The sequence below is a fragment of the Aquarana catesbeiana genome, linkage group LG03 (assembly GCF_042186555.1).
Source record: "Aquarana catesbeiana isolate 2022-GZ linkage group LG03, ASM4218655v1, whole genome shotgun sequence".
Taxonomy (NCBI): Eukaryota; Metazoa; Chordata; class Amphibia; order Anura; family Ranidae; genus Aquarana; species Aquarana catesbeiana.
Window position 1 is genome coordinate 75,828,949 of NC_133326.1, and position 17,583 is coordinate 75,846,531.

At 49.8% G+C, this 17,583-nt stretch overlaps 1 protein-coding gene across 1 annotated transcript in view; it reads right to left on the minus strand.

Moving 5' to 3' along the window:
• Nucleotides 1–13,581, minus strand: part of LYSMD2 (LysM domain containing 2) — a 74,400-nt gene extending 60,819 nt beyond the window's left edge. Inside the window, exon 1 of the mRNA XM_073618710.1 lies at nucleotides 13,230–13,581. Coding sequence (XP_073474811.1) covers nucleotides 13,230–13,472 — 243 coding nt within the window. The 5' untranslated portion in view covers nucleotides 13,473–13,581. The remainder of the gene's footprint in view (nucleotides 1–13,229) is intronic.
• Nucleotides 13,582–17,583: the final 4,002 nt, after the last annotated feature.

Sequence of the window (17,583 nt, forward strand, 5' to 3'; positions counted from 1 at the left end):
CCGACACCAATCCTGGGAGTATGACCCTGCACCGACACCAATCCTGGGAGTATGACCCTGCACCGACACCAATCCTGGGAGTATGACCCTGCACCGACACCAATCCTGGGAGTATGACCCTGCACCGACACCAATCCTGGGAGTATTTGCCTGCACCGACACCAATCCTGGGAGTATTTGCCTGCACCGACACCAATCCTGGGAGTATTTGCCTGCACCGACACCAATCCTGGGAGTATTTGCCTGCACCGACACCAATCCTGGGAGTATTTGCCTGCACCGACACCAATCCTGGGAGTATTTGCCTGCACCGACACCAATCCTGGGAGTATTTGCCTGCACCGACACCAATCCTGGGAGTATTTGCCTGCACCGACACCAATCCTGGGAGTATTTGCCTGCACCGACACCAATCCTGGGAGTATTTGCCTGCACCGACACCAATTCTGGGAGTATGACCCTGCACCGACACCAATCCTGGGAGTATTGGCCTGCACTGACCCCAATCCTGGGAGTATTTGCCTGCACCGACACCAATCCTGAGAGTATTTACATGCACCGACACCAATCCTGAGAGTATTTACATGCACCGACACCAATCCTGGGAGTATGACCCTGCACCGACACCAATCCTGGGAGTATGACCCTGGACCGACGCCATACCTGGGCGTATTTTTACTGCACCAACAACCAATCCCGGGGGTATTTTACTGCACCAACAACCAAACTCAGGGGTATTTTACTCTACCAACAACCAAACTCAGGGGTATTTTACTGCACCGACAACCAATCCCGGGGATATTTTACTGCACCGACAACCAATCCCGGGGATATTTTACTGCACCGACAACCAAACCCGGGGATATTTTACTGCACTGACACCAATCCTATTTTTTTTTTTTTTGCTGCAAATGCCAAATACAGTAGATGTATGGAAATCATAAGACTGGCTGTACAAGTAAAACAGAAGGAATATGTATTTAAACTAAGCATATGTAAACGAAATGTTTGCTGAAGCTTGCATGTTCAACTTCCAATCCAATCCAAACCAATCCTGGGAGTATGACCCTGCACCGACACCAATCCTGGGAGTATGACCCTGCACCGACACCAATCCTGGGAGTATGACCCTGCACCGACACCAATCCTGGGAGTATGACCCTGCACCGACACCAATCCTGGGAGTATGACCCTGCACCGACACCAATCCTGGGAGTATTTGCCTGCACCGACACCAATCCTGGGAGTATTTGCCTGCACCGACACCAATCCTGGGAGTATTTGCCTGCACCGACACCAATCCTGGGAGTATTTGCCTGCACCGACACCAATCCTGGGAGTATTTGCCTGCACCGACACCAATCCTGGGAGTATTTGCCTGCACCGACACCAATCCTGGGAGTATTTGCCTGCACCGACACCAATCCTGGGAGTATTTGCCTGCACCGACACCAATCCTGGGAGTATTTGCCTGCACCGACACCAATCCTGGGAGTATTTGCCTGCACCGACACCAATCCTGGGAGTATTTGCCTGCACCGACACCAATTCTGGGAGTATGACCCTGCACCGACACCAATCCTGGGAGTATTGGCCTGCACTGACCCCAATCCTGGGAGTATTTGCCTGCACCGACACCAATCCTGAGAGTATTTACATGCACCGACACCAATCCTGAGAGTATTTACATGCACCGACACCAATCCTGGGAGTATGACCCTGCACCGACACCAATCCTGGGAGTATGACCCTGCACCGACACCAATCCTGGGAGTATGACCCTGGACCGACGCCATACCTGGGCGTATTTTTACTGCACCAACAACCAATCCCGGGGGTATTTTACTGCACCAACAACCAAACTCAGGGGTATTTTACTCTACCAACAACCAAACTCAGGGGTATTTTACTGCACCGACAACCAATCCCGGGGATATTTTACTGCACCGACAACCAAACCCGGGGATATTTTACTGCACTGACACCAATCCTATTTTTTTTTTTTTTTGCTGCAAATGCCAAATACAGTAGATGTATGGAAATCATAAGACTGGCTGTACAAATAAAACAGAAGGAATATGTATTTAAACTAAGCATATGTAAACGAAATGTTTGCTGAAGCTTGCATGTTCAACTTCCAAAAAGTACCCGGTTCTTCAAAGCTAAACTCTGGTCAGCTGATAAGAATCCCATTGTTTAGCTCCTCTCACTTTATAATAATGAGAGACATGGACATGTAATATCCTGAATTTTTACCTGCCCACCAGATAAAATAGAACGTAGCCGCCCCTCTTCAAAATTACTACAATCATCAACGTACAATGCAGGGCCAGTGGTCCTGCATTGTACATAAAGATGTCGAAGGGCATGTTCACATTTCAAAGCCGATGCAGAGATTTACATCAGTGGCTGGAGTTCTGGGGCTCTTGGAACATGTAAGATATCGATTATATAAAAGGCATATGCAGATACCTCCAGGCTTATTTACACTAATTTTAGCAGATTCCTCAGTTTTATTTCATTTAGGTCACGTTAAAGAGTGTACATAAACATATGGAAACAAATAGTTACTAGTTATAATGTTTATTTCCATGGCCTGTCTAAAAGAGAACCTGTCATTAGGAAAACAAACTTGCTGAGGACACATCCAATGCATTCTGTATGCAGGAGCAGAATGATGCCACTTTGTAGCCAATCTTCTACTTAGTTGTGTGGCTGTTGTGCTGACCTGTTAGATGTAATACATTATGAATCACTGACCTGGAAAGAGTTTGCATTATAGGAAAGTCAGAAGTCCTTGTCTGCATGCTTGTTCTGTGTCAGTGTTTTAAAGCAATGAAGCATAAAGGGGCAGCAAGGTGCATTATCAGCAGGAGCAGTTTATCGGTTCTTCGCCTTGTAACTGCTTTTTTTTTTTTTTTTTGAGCTTTAGAGTTCAGTTCCTCCGTAAATCTCGCTCTCCCATTTTTCTCCCCTCCTACTTCTATAGTCTGGTTCTGCACAAAAAATAGACCCAGCGATCCAGCAATGTTCTCTAGGGGTATATTTTGGTTTATCGCAATTGGCCCCCCTGGCAATCTACATGCGCCATAGTGCATCAACATCGGGCTGGTTGCATAAACAAGGAAGAGAAAGCTGGCCACCTCAATGGTGTGACATCATGTGTGCATACACATCAGAGTACCTCAAAGCCTCCTGGGATGTATGAAATGTATCCCACAAAGTTGTGGGCAACTCCAACATCATCTTGCCTAGGTGAGAATATGGGAAATGCAGGGAGACAATTTATTGTTAAATATCTATATGCAATGGTAAATATAAATAACCAGCTATATGGTTAGGGAGCAAAATCTCCATAAATCCTTCCCACTATATACTTACTTTGCCTTCGCTCCGCCACCATACCGTTCAATGCCAGGAGGGGATATGCTTCCATGTATCAGAGGAATCACTCTCAGCTGCTTCAGGCACCGCGGTAATAGGGAGAGCCCAACACTGCCCTGTCACATTAAAGCCGAGTTCCACCCCCCCCCCCCCCCAAAAATTAAAAGTCAGCAGCTACACATAATGTAGCTACTAACTTTTAATATTAGGACACTTACCTGTCCTGGAATCCAGCAATGTCAGCACCCCAGCCATCGGCTGTTTCCATCGTCTGACAGGTGCTACTGCACCGTCGCTGGTATGGGAACCCAGCAGTGAAGCCTGGAGGCTTCACAGCCAGGTCCCTACTGCGCATGCGCAAAGAGTACTGCACTCTCTTACTTGCCCAGCAGCAGGGGAAGGAGGAGGGGGCCGAACTTCTGACATACCTTTGCCGCTGTCCGACAGAAGTGGGACTGGGGGGAGGGGATTTAGATACGCAGAAGTTCCACTTTTGGATGGAACTCCGCCTTAAGCCCAACAACCAAGGGCCCCAGGTGGCAGATTACAGGCTAGGTGAAAACCTAGGTGCAAATACAAGTTAAAGTAGGTAGGTACAGCAACCTCAGGCTTACCAGTTCCCTGCTGGTGCCAAGAGCACCTGTAATCGCCTAAGCTGTAGTCTACATGGAAGAATGCAGTAATATTGTCCCGACAGCCTCTGCTGGAGGGAACCTTCATTAAGCCCTTCCCCAGCACCTAAAATGAGGCTTGGAACCTGAGCCTCCGATGCCTGGAAATGACTTCACCCCACCCAGGATTAATGCCTCTGCATTATCAGGTTAAACAGGAACACAGCCAGGCCACAAACCAAAACAGCTACCATGTGTATCCCCACCAAAGTGTCCTATAGTGCAGTCAATGCACTCACCCAGACAACCTGACTGGGAACTCATGTTGCCCATGCTGGTCCCTGTCAATGTGATGTGTCCCTTCCAGACATGGCCTTCCCCAGGCACAGAAGGAGAAAGGGAACCAAGCTACCTCTTTCCCGTACTGAGGAGTGGTCCTGGAGGGCAATCCGGCAAAATATCCTGCTAGCTGCTCCCAGTGGATCCAGGAAGGTAAATTAGTGGGGGAAGAAAAGAACAGCTAGAGAAACAGAGGCCTCCCTGACCCAGGTTCTAGGTGATGCATCTCCTTGTCCAGAGGAAACACAACAAAAACTGACCAGTTCAGCAGGGGAACTTCCTTTTAAAGTGTATTTGTTGATGCGTTTCCAGTTACTGTTGGAGGAGGTAGCTATATCTCATGGGCTGTCCTGGAAGATGATTTGGTTAAACATGACTATGTGCGAAAAGTCTGGGCCAATTAGCACCGTCACACAGGTAGTACAGTGATGACTAGTGACTCATAGCTTACACATGACTTACTTTTATATCTGGCAGGTGAACGAGAGGCAGAGGAGCGAAGGAAAATAAGGCTGGCCATAGACGGCTAAAATTTTGCAGGGTCATCAATGGCTTGAATTTGGATGATTCCTCCTATGCACCACCAGGCTCAACAAAAGTTGATTTATGGTTCTTTCACACATGTGCATTCATTGCAGGTAAATGCACGTGCGTTGACATGTTGCGTTGTGGTGCATTTTACATTCACTTTTCTCACCTGCTAGAATCAGCTTCCAGTTTATTTGTCAAACCTTAAAGGATAAGTCCACCCCAATACTTAAATTTCTACATCCACAATCTAACACTAACTTATCTAACCCTGTAAAGAAGAAATCAGTATACATACTTTTTATGAAGCTGATCCAGTCTCCAGCAGCGAAAGCTTTGCAGAGGACGCGGCTGACGACGGTGAAATGAAGAGTGACATCACCCTTAGACTTTCTATGTGGCTTCCATTGTCGGCTGCCTCCTGTGCACCCGCCTGAAAAGTGAAGCTGCGGCTGACAGCTCAGCGTGGGATCGGCTTCAGAAAAGTTATGTATACCGATTTCTTCCTTACAGGGTTATATAGGTTAGCGTTAGATCGTGGATGTAGAAATTTTAGTGTTGGGGTGGACTTATCCTTTAAGCCTTGACAAATAAACTGGAAGCCGATTGGTTTCTATACAGAGCTGCTCCAGATTTTGCACTCTCCGGTTTTAGTAAATCAACCCCTTTGTATGTTCTAGCAGGTGAGGTGAAAAGTGAATGTTAAAATGCACCACAACGTAACTGGTTAGACCATGGATGTCTGTAGATGCAGGGATTTTAGTGTTAGGGTGTACTTATCCTTTAATTGAACAAGCTGGAGGTAGAAGTGGATTGCCTACCATCCATAACTGCACTAGATTTTGCACTTTCCAGTTTTAGTAAATCAACCCCAAAGGGTCTACAGCACAGCAGAGGAGCCAATGTGTTGATGGTGCTATGCTGCACTGACACGTTAGTGCAGATCTACATAACCCAGTTCATGGAAAGCAAAGCAAGTCATTTGAGTATCTCTTCCACTCTTTGAGTCACATTTTATTTTTCAGTTTTCAACACCCCAGAGAACCTGTAAAAATGCCTAAAGATAAGATGTGTACTTTAGGATCAAACATTGTGTGTCAACGGATGTCTACTTCTGGAGCAACACTGCACAAATCATCCTCAGGTGGCCAGGGAGCAATATAAAGCAGAACTAAACCCTCCTATTCTTTACAGCCAAGGAAGCTGCCATGTTGGCCTCTTTTTGCTCTGCAGATGTCATGGTGTTTTGGGTGGTGTGGCCAGTTAGGACACCAACCATTCGACAATTTGACAGTTTGGTTGACAGCACAAGTAACTGTGAGAGTTAACCATCAAGGCAAGCCTTGAATGTACTGTAACTGTTTTTGGAAACATTTAAATTGATGGGTTGCATTCCATTTATATGGCTGTGATCTGGGCTGTCATTAGATGGCTCGGTTCACATACAGAGCCAATCTGAGTGTCTCTATACCATGTGATTGCTGTAAAGACCAATCACAGGGATCACAAATGTAACAGCAGTGTTTACACTGGAGAGCCTGCCCTTTCCTTTTATAATGATGATCATTAACCCTTTTACGACCACCTAACACATATGTGCCATGGCAAAACAAGTTGGCTTTAAGGCCCACATGCTGCACCAATGTTTTTGTGCTGAGAGCACACGCAATGCACGCTCCCAGCTTAGAGACTGAGCTGTGAAAAACAGCTTTTGGTCCCCGCTAAGGATCAGTAGCCTGCAGGACCAGCTCCTGATTATGTGACCACCATGACAGCCAATCACAGTGGTCACAAGATTGGCTGATCTTTAGTCCCACAACATTCAGAACTTTTTAGAGGGAACCAGAGCAGATGGAAAAGGGTTAAAGTAGCAGCAGATTTAGGGTAGGACAGGGCTTGATTCTGGAATTGTTTTATAACTTTTTCACCTCTCCTTCTCATCTAATTTTCAAGCTGTCTTTGATCTGACCTGTATTATAAACCCTTCACAACATACTAATGCAAATATGCAACAAACAGCACAGTGGGTGGACCTTAATGTCCATATGCTTCATGAATGCGTCACTGTGTTGTTCTGGAGGCGGGCTTATTTGAATCCTAGTCCAAACACACCCAGGCTCATCACTGTTAGAGCTCACTTACACAAGCAGCCATCGGGTGGTAAAAGGACCACTCACCAAAACTCGGGCATGCAGCCACTCAGGGCTGTATACATGCCACAGCAAATATACATCATATTGCTGTCTATAGGCAGTACCACCAAACATGACCCTTTCAACTGAATGGGGTCATGTTGCAACCACGTGCAATGTATGTGGTTGCAGTGCGTTGGGTCAGCATTCTGAAAGTTAAAAGAGGAGGCAAAGCATCATCCTCACCGCCTGTCAAATGACTTCTAAAAAGCAACCCCCCCATGCGTGGAGCACTTTCTGAAAAGTGATTCACGTTTGGATCGTCTTTAGAGAGCATTTGACAGATGGCGCTGTATAAACTACCCAAATGACACGGATCAAAAGTTTACATACCCCAGTGATTTTTGGCCTGATAACATGCACACAAGTTGACACAAAGGGGTTTGAATGGCTATTAAATGTAACCATCCTCACCTGTGATCTGTTTACTTGTAATTAGTGCGTGTGTATAAAAGGTCAATGAGTTTCTGGACTCCTGACAGACCCTTGCATCTTTCATCCAGTGCTGCACTGACGATTCTGAGTCATGGGGAAAGCAAAAGAATTGTCAAACGATCTGCGGGAAAAGGTAGTTGAACTGTATAAAACAGGAAGGAAAGGGATATAAAAAGATATCCGAGGAATTGAGAATTCCAATCGGCAGTGTTCAAATTCTAATCAAGAAGTGGAAAATGAGGGGTTCTGTTGAAATCAAACCACGGTCAGGTAGACCAACTAAAATTTCAGCCACAACTGCCAGGAAAATTGTTCGGGATACAAAGAAAAACCCACCAATAACTTCAGGTGAAATACAGGACTCTCTGAAAACATGTGGTGTGGCTGTTTCAAGATGCACAATAAGGAGGCACTTGAAAAAAAGAAGGGCTGCATGGTTGAATTGACAGAAGAAAGCCATTACTACGCAAATGCCACAAAGTATCCCGCTTACAATACGCCAAATAACACAGAGACAAGCCTCAAACCTTCTGGCACAAAGTCATTTGAAGTGATGAGACCAAAATTTCGCTTTTTGGCCACAACCATGAACGCTACATTTGGAGAGGAGTCAAGAAGGCCTATGATGAAAGGTACACCATTCCTACTGTGAAACACGGAGGTGGATCGCTGATGTTTTGAGGATGTGTTAACTACAAAGGCACAAGAAATTTGGTCAAAATTGATGGCAAGATGAATGCAGTATGTTATCAAAAAATAGTGGAGGAACATTTGCATTCATCAGCTAGGAAGCTGCGCATGGGACGTACTTGGACATTCCAACATGACAATGATCCAAAACACAAGGCCAAGTCCACCTGTCTGGCTACTGCAGAATAAAGTGAAGGAGACTCTGGGGGAGATCTCAAACGTGCAGTTCATGCAAGACAGCCCAAGAGTTTACAGGAACTGGAGGCTTTTTGCCAAGAGGAATGGGCAGCTTTACCATCTGAGAAAATAAAGAGCCTCATCCACAAATACCACAAAAGACTTCAAGCTGTCATTGAGTAAACACAGTTGACTGATAATAAATGGCTTCAGCCAAACACTAACCATGAGTGAAAAATGTTTTTGCAGATGCCCAAGTGAATCAAGTAGTGGGTTTTGCAATTTTTTATGTTAGACTGTATTTACGCAGAGGTTTATCAAACGCAAATTTTTTGGAGAAAATACACTTTAATGTTAATGCACACAAACACAAAATAATAACCAATTTTTTGGTAAAATATAAGAGATGGTGTTACTTTGAGTAAATATATACCAAACATGTCACGTTTTAAAGCGGAGTTCCGCCGCCACACAGCAGGTCACCTACTGTGCATGCGCAAAGCGTTCTCTTACTGGCCCGGCAGCAGGGGAAGGAGGAGGAGAAGGGGGGCCAAACTTCTGACGTACCGGCAAGGTCCGACAAAAACGGGGACGGGTACCTGTCAAAAACAGGTACCTGCTCCCCTTCCCCCCTAAAGGCACCAAATGTGGCACCGGGGGGGGGGGGGGGGGGGACAGATAAGCGAAGCTTCCACTTTTGGGTGGAACTCTGCTTTAAAAGTGTGCACGTTTTGTGGAATGGCGACAAGCTACGACGCTTTAAAAGCTTATACAGATTACCAGTTTAGAGTTACAGAGGAGGTCTGGTGGTAGAATAATTGCTCTCGTTCTGACGTTTGTAGCAATACCTCACATGTGTGAGGGGATCGCTGTTTAAGTATGCGAGTGGGACCGACACTTGTTTTCACCTATGTGTGTGAGCTTGGGGGAGACTTGGGGGTGATTTACAAAAAAAAAATGTATTATTATTGATTTTATTTACACAGTTTCTTTACATTTTTTTGAATCACTTTCATTGATGTTACAAATGTAAACATCCTTTATAAGGCCCCTTTCACACGGTTGGACCGTTCAGGTCCGCCTGTCGGTTTTGACGGCGGACCTGAACAGGCGCTCAATGCAAGTCTATGGAAGCGATGGATGTCAGCGGTGACATGTCCGCTGACATCCGACCCGGTCCGATCCGCTAAAAGCAGACGGATGCCTCTACGTTCAGATCCATCGCTGGCGGATCAGGTGAGATCTGATGAAAACAAACATGCTGTCCGTTTTTGTCTGATCTCTCCATAGAAACCAGCGGCGCTCAACAAGCCCCTGCCTGCTCAGTGCGCAGAGAGGAACCTGTCATCCGCCGGCTCAGCAGAGATCAATGGAGAGATCTCCCGCTGAGCCGGCGGACTCCGTGAAAGCGGATCCGCCTCGTGAGAATGAGGCCTAACAGCAATAGGCAGTGACGGATACTCTTTATGAAGAGATCTGGGGTCTAAACCTCTCCTATGCCCTAAAAGCATCCAATCACATCAGAATTGTTTTTTTGGATGCTTTGCCAATTTAAAAATGATGTTGTTTACATCCGGGAAACCGGAATTGATGTCGCTTCCTGTTTCCCGTACCATAGAGATCATCGGGGACCTTCTGGTGCTCCATGATGTCTGTGGTAAGCCGGTGGAATTGATGACTTTCATTCTGTCTCACTGCCAGGAAGGGCAAGGGCTTTGGGAGGGCGACCCATTCTGCTGCCTGTAAAAGCCATCCAGTGGCTAATTAGCCACTTGGATGGTTTTATAAAAAAAAAAAGGGAAGCCGAATTTTAAAAAAATGTAGCTGCAGGCATCATCCCGGTACAACCACTTAAAGTGGGGCTCAATCCAAAAGGGGACGTTCCGCATGTCTGCCTCCTCTATTCCTCTGCTGTCACATTTGGCACCTTTTTGAGGGTGAGGGGGAGCGGGTACCTGGTTTTGACACTTCTGGCTCAGTTCACCACAGCGACCTAAGCTGGAAGATGCGCCCCACACCCCACCCCCACCCCCGCAGCCGGCCCATTTGCAAAGCACAGCGCGCATGCTCAGTAGGTAACGGGCTGCCGCTTTCCCTAAGTCAAGATGGCAGCGCCAGCACCTGCTACCCCACTGAGAAATCAGCTTGGGTGAGGACACCACTGGATGCCTGGAAAGGTAAGTGCCCTAATATTAAAAAATCAGCAGCTACAGTATTTGTAGCCGCTGACTTAATTATTTTGGGGGGAGCCTGGAGCTCCTCTTCAAAACCAAATGAGGTACAGCTACGTGATTTTGTGTTAAGTGGTTCTAAAGGCTCAACGTTTTTTTATCTTCATGCATTCTATGCATGAAGGTAGAAAAACCTTCTCTGGGAAGCATCCCCCTAGCCCCCCAGCCCCCCCAATACTTGCCTGAGCTCTATTGCGATTCAGCGATGTGCACGACAGCCTCGACTCTCTGGGGACTCTCCCTCCTCATTGGCTGAGACAGCAGTGGAAGCCATTGGCTCCTGCTGCTGTCAATCACAGCCTGTGAGCCAATGAGAAGAGAGATGGTGCGGGGATCAAGCTGCGGCTCTGTGTGTGAGCAGGCATGCAGAGCAGCGGCTCAGGTGACCCCATAGCAAGCAGCAGGAGGGAGGGGCCAGGAGTGCCATCGGGAGACCCCAGAAGAGGATTGTGCCTGCTCTGTACAAAACTGCTGCAGAGAACAGGAAAGTGTAACATGTTTGTTATTAAAGAGAAAATGACTTTAATATCACTTTAAAATTGCACTGACACCCGCTGAAGCAAGGGCAGTGTGATTTCACACTGATACAGTGTGGGATAAGGCAAGTAATTCACACAGGAATCGCAGCACATTCCTCTGCCAATTACATGCGGTGTCTCTGGGGTGCGATTTGAGCCATGGATTTGTATCGCTCAGATCACACAAAACTCGTGCAGGACCCTTTTTCTGCCCACACCGGGATCTGATCGCAAAATGATTGTAATGGTTCCTTTTTTTTTTTTTTTTAAATGACAAACATGTTATACTTACCTACTCTGTGCAAGGGTTTTGCAGAGTGTCCTCCTTTTCTGGGGTCCCCCGGCGGCGCTCCTGGCTCCTCCTCTTCATTGAGTACCACCACGGAGAGCCGCTTTCCATGGGGGCACTCCTGCGGGCGGGCACTCTCCACTCCTATTGCTGCGTTTTTTGACACAGACAGCAGGACCCGCCCCCCCCCGCGTCACTGGATTTGATTGACAGCAGTGGGATCCAATGGCTGCTACTGCTATCAATCTATCCAATGAGAACCCGAAACAGCGGCTGAAGCTGCTGTGCTCGTCCCCGTCGCTGAAACGATCGGGTTCAGGTAAGAAAAGGAGGGGGCTCTTGCAGCGCAGACGGTTTTTCATCCTAATGCATTAAGGTGAAAAACCGTGCGGATTTACAACTCCTTTAATATATACTGCGCAACCAATTTGCATGAACGTGTTGCGATTTTGATGCGGTGCGGAATCTGCAGCAAATGTGAAACTTGCACCGCATCTAGTGTGAATTGAGGGAGATGGCGGGTTGCCAGCACTGTGTTCTAGTGTGAACCGGGGCTTAGTCTACATTCACATCTATGCCTTGTGGGAACGTGTGAAAGCCGTGTGAAAACCGTGTGAAAAGTGTGCGCTGCACTTGTGATGCCATTAAAGTGGTTCTAAGACCCCTTTCACACGGGGGCGCTTTGCAGGCGATACAGCCCTAAAAATAGCGCCTGCAAAGCGCCCAGAAAGAGCCGCTCCTGTGTCTCCAGTGTAAAACCCCTGAGTGCTTCCACACAGGAGCGGTGCGCTGGCAGGATGGGAAAAAAAGTCCTGCTAGCAGCATCTTTGGAGCGGAAGGAGAAGTGTGTACACCGCTCCTGCCCATTGAAATGAATGGGGCAGGGCGGCTATACCGCAGCGCTTTGCGGTGGTTTTAACCCTTTCTCGGCCGCTAGCAGGGGGGTAAAACCGCCCCCGCTAGTGGCTGAATACCGCCGCTAAAACGACGGTAAAGCAGCGCTAAAAATAGCGCAGTTTTATCGCCGGTGCCCGCACCGCCCCAGTGTGAAAGGGCTCTAAATGTGAGATGTTTTTTACCTTTAATGCATCCCCCCCCCCCCCCCCAAATACTTACTGCAGTCCTGTAATGATCCAGCGCTGTGCCCGTCTGCCGGTCTTCTCTCTCCCAGGCTTGGCTGACAGCAGAGGGAGCCATTGAGTCTTGCCAATGTCAGCCAAATCTAGTGGGCGGGTCTGAACTGTGCTGTAGGTGTCTAGGGAAGCACACAGCCCGGCTTGGGATTTAACCCACATAAGTGCCCCTATAAGAAGCAGCTTGCTATGGCGACAGACTCAGAAGATCACCAGCGGGGAGCCCCAGAAATGGAAGATCGGGGAATTCTGTGCAAAACCATTGCATGCAAATATGCAGCCACTCGGCACCAAGGCCCGGCCTCCAATAGGCTGTATATCTGTGTGCGCTCGCCGCAGTGCTGGTAATGGCACCCAACGCAGCCAGGGGGTGCAGGTTTTTGCACGTGGCGAAAAAATGACACAAACCTCTATGCCAGAAAAGGTGCGGGAGAGGTTGTACCACGTTTATCGCGTGTAGACCAGTCCATTGAAGGGAATGTCACCCTCTGCGCATCATGTGAAAAGCACGCCTGCACGCTACACGGGATGTGAATGTAGAGCGAGGGGTCACAGGTCATATGAAGGCTGATGACTTATCCCGGGTCTTGCAGCAGGTCAGCAATAGTGTGACCCCGGGGGGAAGTGATGTCCTATGTGATGTGTGGGGGTCACCATGACCTCATAATACAGAACATGTCCCCCTTCCCATCCCCCTCTTACCGTCACTCCGTACTTCAGAGCGATCCCCTGCAGGGTGTCACCGGGGCTGACCGGGTGATCTATGAAGCGCTCAGCCCAGGGGGTGGTCACACTGGCCGTGCTGCCGTATGAGCGGGTCTTAGTGCGGGCCAGGCTCAGCGACAGCTCGGCCTCAGACTCCCCCTCCGAGCCGGGGAACGCCGTGTATCCCAGCCGGCTCCCTCCATCCCTGTGCGGGGGCAGCACCGGAGACAGTTCCGCCATCTTCTGCGGGGGGAGAACGGTACGGCGGAGGATCTACACCGCCACTGGCATGACTGAGGGCCGCCGCTAGGGGCGCTACACCGGCCGGGAGTGCGGGGGGCGGGGCCTGATGTCCATAGAGACGAATACATCCCCAGTGAGAATTGATCACCTGTCTGCCCGTCTTACCATCCACCACCATCACCCTGACTACCCACCATCACCACCTGTCTGCCCGTCCTACCATCCACCACCATCACCCTGACTACCCATCCCCATGACTACCCACCATCACCACCCTGACTACCCACCATCACCACCTGTCTGCCCGTCCTACCATCCACCACCATCACCCTGACTACCCATCACCATGACTACCCATCACCCTGACTACCCACCACCATCACCCTGACTACCCACCACCATCACCCTGACTACCCATCACCCTGACTACCCACCATCCTCACCTGTGTGCCCATCCTACTACCCACCATCACCACCCTGACTACCCACCATCCTCACCTGTCTGCCCGTCCTACCATCCACCACCATCACCCTGACTACCCACCATCACCACCTGTCTGCCCGTCCTACCACCACCATCACCCTGACTACCCACCATCACCACCTGTCTGCCCATCCTACCACCACCATCACCCTGACTACCCACAATCACCACCCTGACTACCCACGATCACCACCTGTTTGCCCATCCTACCACCACCATCACTCTGACTACCCACCATCACCACCTGTCTGCCCATCCTACCATCACCCTGACTACCCACCATCACCACCCTGACTACCCACCATCCTCACCTGTCTGCCCGTCCTACCATCCACCACCATCACCCTGACTACCCACCATCACCACCTGTCTGCCCATCCTACCACCACCATCACCCTGACTACCCACAATCACCACCCTGACTACCCACGATCACCACCTGTTTGCCCATCCTACCACCACCATCACTCTGACTACCCACCATCACCACCTGTCTGCCCATCCTACCATCACCCTGACTACCCACCATCACCACCCTGACTACCCACCATCACCACCTGTCTGCCCATCCTACCACCACCATCACCCTGACTACCCACCATCACCACCCTGACTACCCACCATCACCACCTGTCTGCCCATCCTACCACCACCATCACTCTGACTACCCACCATCACCACCTGTCTGCCCATCCTACCACCACCATCACCCTGACTACCCACCATCACCACCCTGACTACCCACCATCCTCACCTGTGTGCCCATCCTACCACCATCTATCATCACCACCCTGACTACCCACCATCACCACCTGTCTGCCCATCCTACTACCATCCACCATAACCCTGACTACCCACCATCTTCACCTGTGTGCCCGTCCTACTACCATCCACCATCACCACCCTGACTACCCACCATCACCACCTGTCTGCCCATCCTACTACCATCCACCATCACCTCCCTGACTACCCACCATCACCACCTGTCTGCCCATCCTACTACCATCCACCATTACCACCCTGACTACCCACCATCACCACCCTGACTACCCACCATCCTCACCTGTGTGCCCGTCCTACCACCATCCATCATCACCACCCTGACTACCCACCATCCTCACCTGTGTGCCCGTCCTACCACCATCCATCATCACCACCCTGACTACCCACCATCACCACCTGTCTGCCCATCCTACTACCATCCACCATCACCACCCTGACTACCCACCATCTTCACCTGTGTGCCCGTCCTACTACCATCCACCATCACCACCCTGACTACCCACCATCACCACCTGTCTGCCCATCCATCATCACCACCCTGACTACCCACCATCATCACCTGTCTGCCCGTCCTACTACCATCCACCATCACCACCCTGACTACCCACCATCACCACCTGTCTGCCCATCCTACCACCATCCATCATCACCACCCTGAATGCCCACCATCACCACCTGTCTGCCCATCCTACTACCATCCATCATCACCACCCTGACTACCCACCATCCTCACCTGTCTGCCCGTCCTACTACTGTACGTAAACTGCCCGTCCTACTACCCACTGTCATCACCTGTCTGCCCGTCCTACTACCCACCATAATCACCTGTCTGCCCATCCTACTACCCACCATCATCACCTGTCTGCCCATCCTACTACCCACCATCATCACCTGTCTGCCCGTCCTACTACCCACCATCATCACCTGTCTGCCCGTCCTACTACCATCCATCACCACCCTGACTACCCACCTTCATCACCTGTCTGCCCGTCCTACTACCATCCTTTACCACCCTGACTACCCACCATCATCACCTGTCTGCCCATCCTACTATCATCCATCACCACCCTGACCTCCCACCATCATCACCTGTCTGCCCGTGCTACTACCATCACCACCCTGACTACCCACCTACATCACCTGTCTGCCCATCCTACTACCATCCATCACCACCCTGACTACCCACCATCAAAACCTGTCTACCCGTCCTACTACCATCCATCATCACCCTGACTACCCACCATCATCACCTGTCTACCCGTCCTACTACCATCCATCACCACCCTGACTACCCACCTACATCACCTGTCTGCCCGACCTACTACCATCTCACCACCCTGACTACCCACCTACATCACCTGTCTGCCCTTCATACTACCATCCATCATCACTTGTCTGCCTGTCCTACTTCCCACCATCATCACCTGTCTGCCCGTCCTACTACCCACCATCATCACCTGTCTGCCCATCCTACTACCATCCATCATCACCCTGACTACCCACCTACATCACCTGTCTGCCTATCCTACTATCCACCATCATCACCTGTCTGCCCGTCCTACTACCCACCATCATCACCTGTCTGCCCATCCTACTACCATCCATCATCACCCTGACTACCCACCATCCTCACCTGTCTGCCCGTCCTACTACTGTACGTAAACTGCCCGTCCTACTACCCACTGTCATCACCTGTCTGCCCGTCCTACTACCCACCATAATCACCTGTCTGCCCATCCTACTACCCACCATCATCACCTGTCTGCCCATCCTACTACCCACCATCATCACCTGTCTGCCCATCCTACTACCCACCATCATCACCTGTCTGCCCATCCTACTACCCACCATCATCACCTGTCTGCCCATCCTACTACCCACCATCATCACCTGTCTGCCTGTCCTACTACCATCCATCACCACCCTGACTACCCACCTTCATCACCTGTCTGCCCGTCCTACTACCATCCTTTACCACCCTGACTACCCACCATCATCACCTGTCTGCCCATCCTACTATCATCCATCACCACCCTGACCACCCACCATCATCACCTGTCTGCCCGTCCTACTACCATCACCACCCTGACTACCCACCTACATCACCTGTCTGCCCATCCTACTACCATCCATCACCACCCTGACTACCCACCATCATCACCTGTCTACCCGTCCTACTACCATCCATCATCACCCTGACTACCCACCATCATCACCTGTCTACCCGTCCTACTACCATCCATCACCACCCTGACTACCCACCTACATCACCTGTCTGCCCGACCTACTACCATCTCACCACCCTGACTACCCACCTACGTCACCTGTCTGCCCTTCATACTACCATCCATCATCACTTGTCTGCCTGTCCTACTTCCCACCATCATCACCTGTCTGCCCGTCCTACTACCCACCATCATCACCTGTCTGCCCATCCTACTACCATCCATCATCACCCTGACTACCCACCTACATCACCTGTCTGCCTATCCTACTATCCACCATCATCACCTGTCTGCCTGTTCTACTACCCACCATCATCACCCCAACTAACCACCATCATGACCTGTCTGCCCATCCTACTACTGACCATCTTCACCTGTCTGCCCATCCTATTACCATCCATCATCACCTGTCTGCCTGTCCTACTACTGTACATAAACTGTCTGCCCGTCCTACTACCCACCATTATCACCTGTCTGCCCGTCCTACTACTGTACGTAAACTGTCTGCCCGTCCTACTACCCACTGTCATCACCTGTCTGCCCGTCCTACTACCCACCATCATCACCTGTCTGCCCGTCCTACTACCAACCATCATCACCTGTCTGCCCGTCCTAC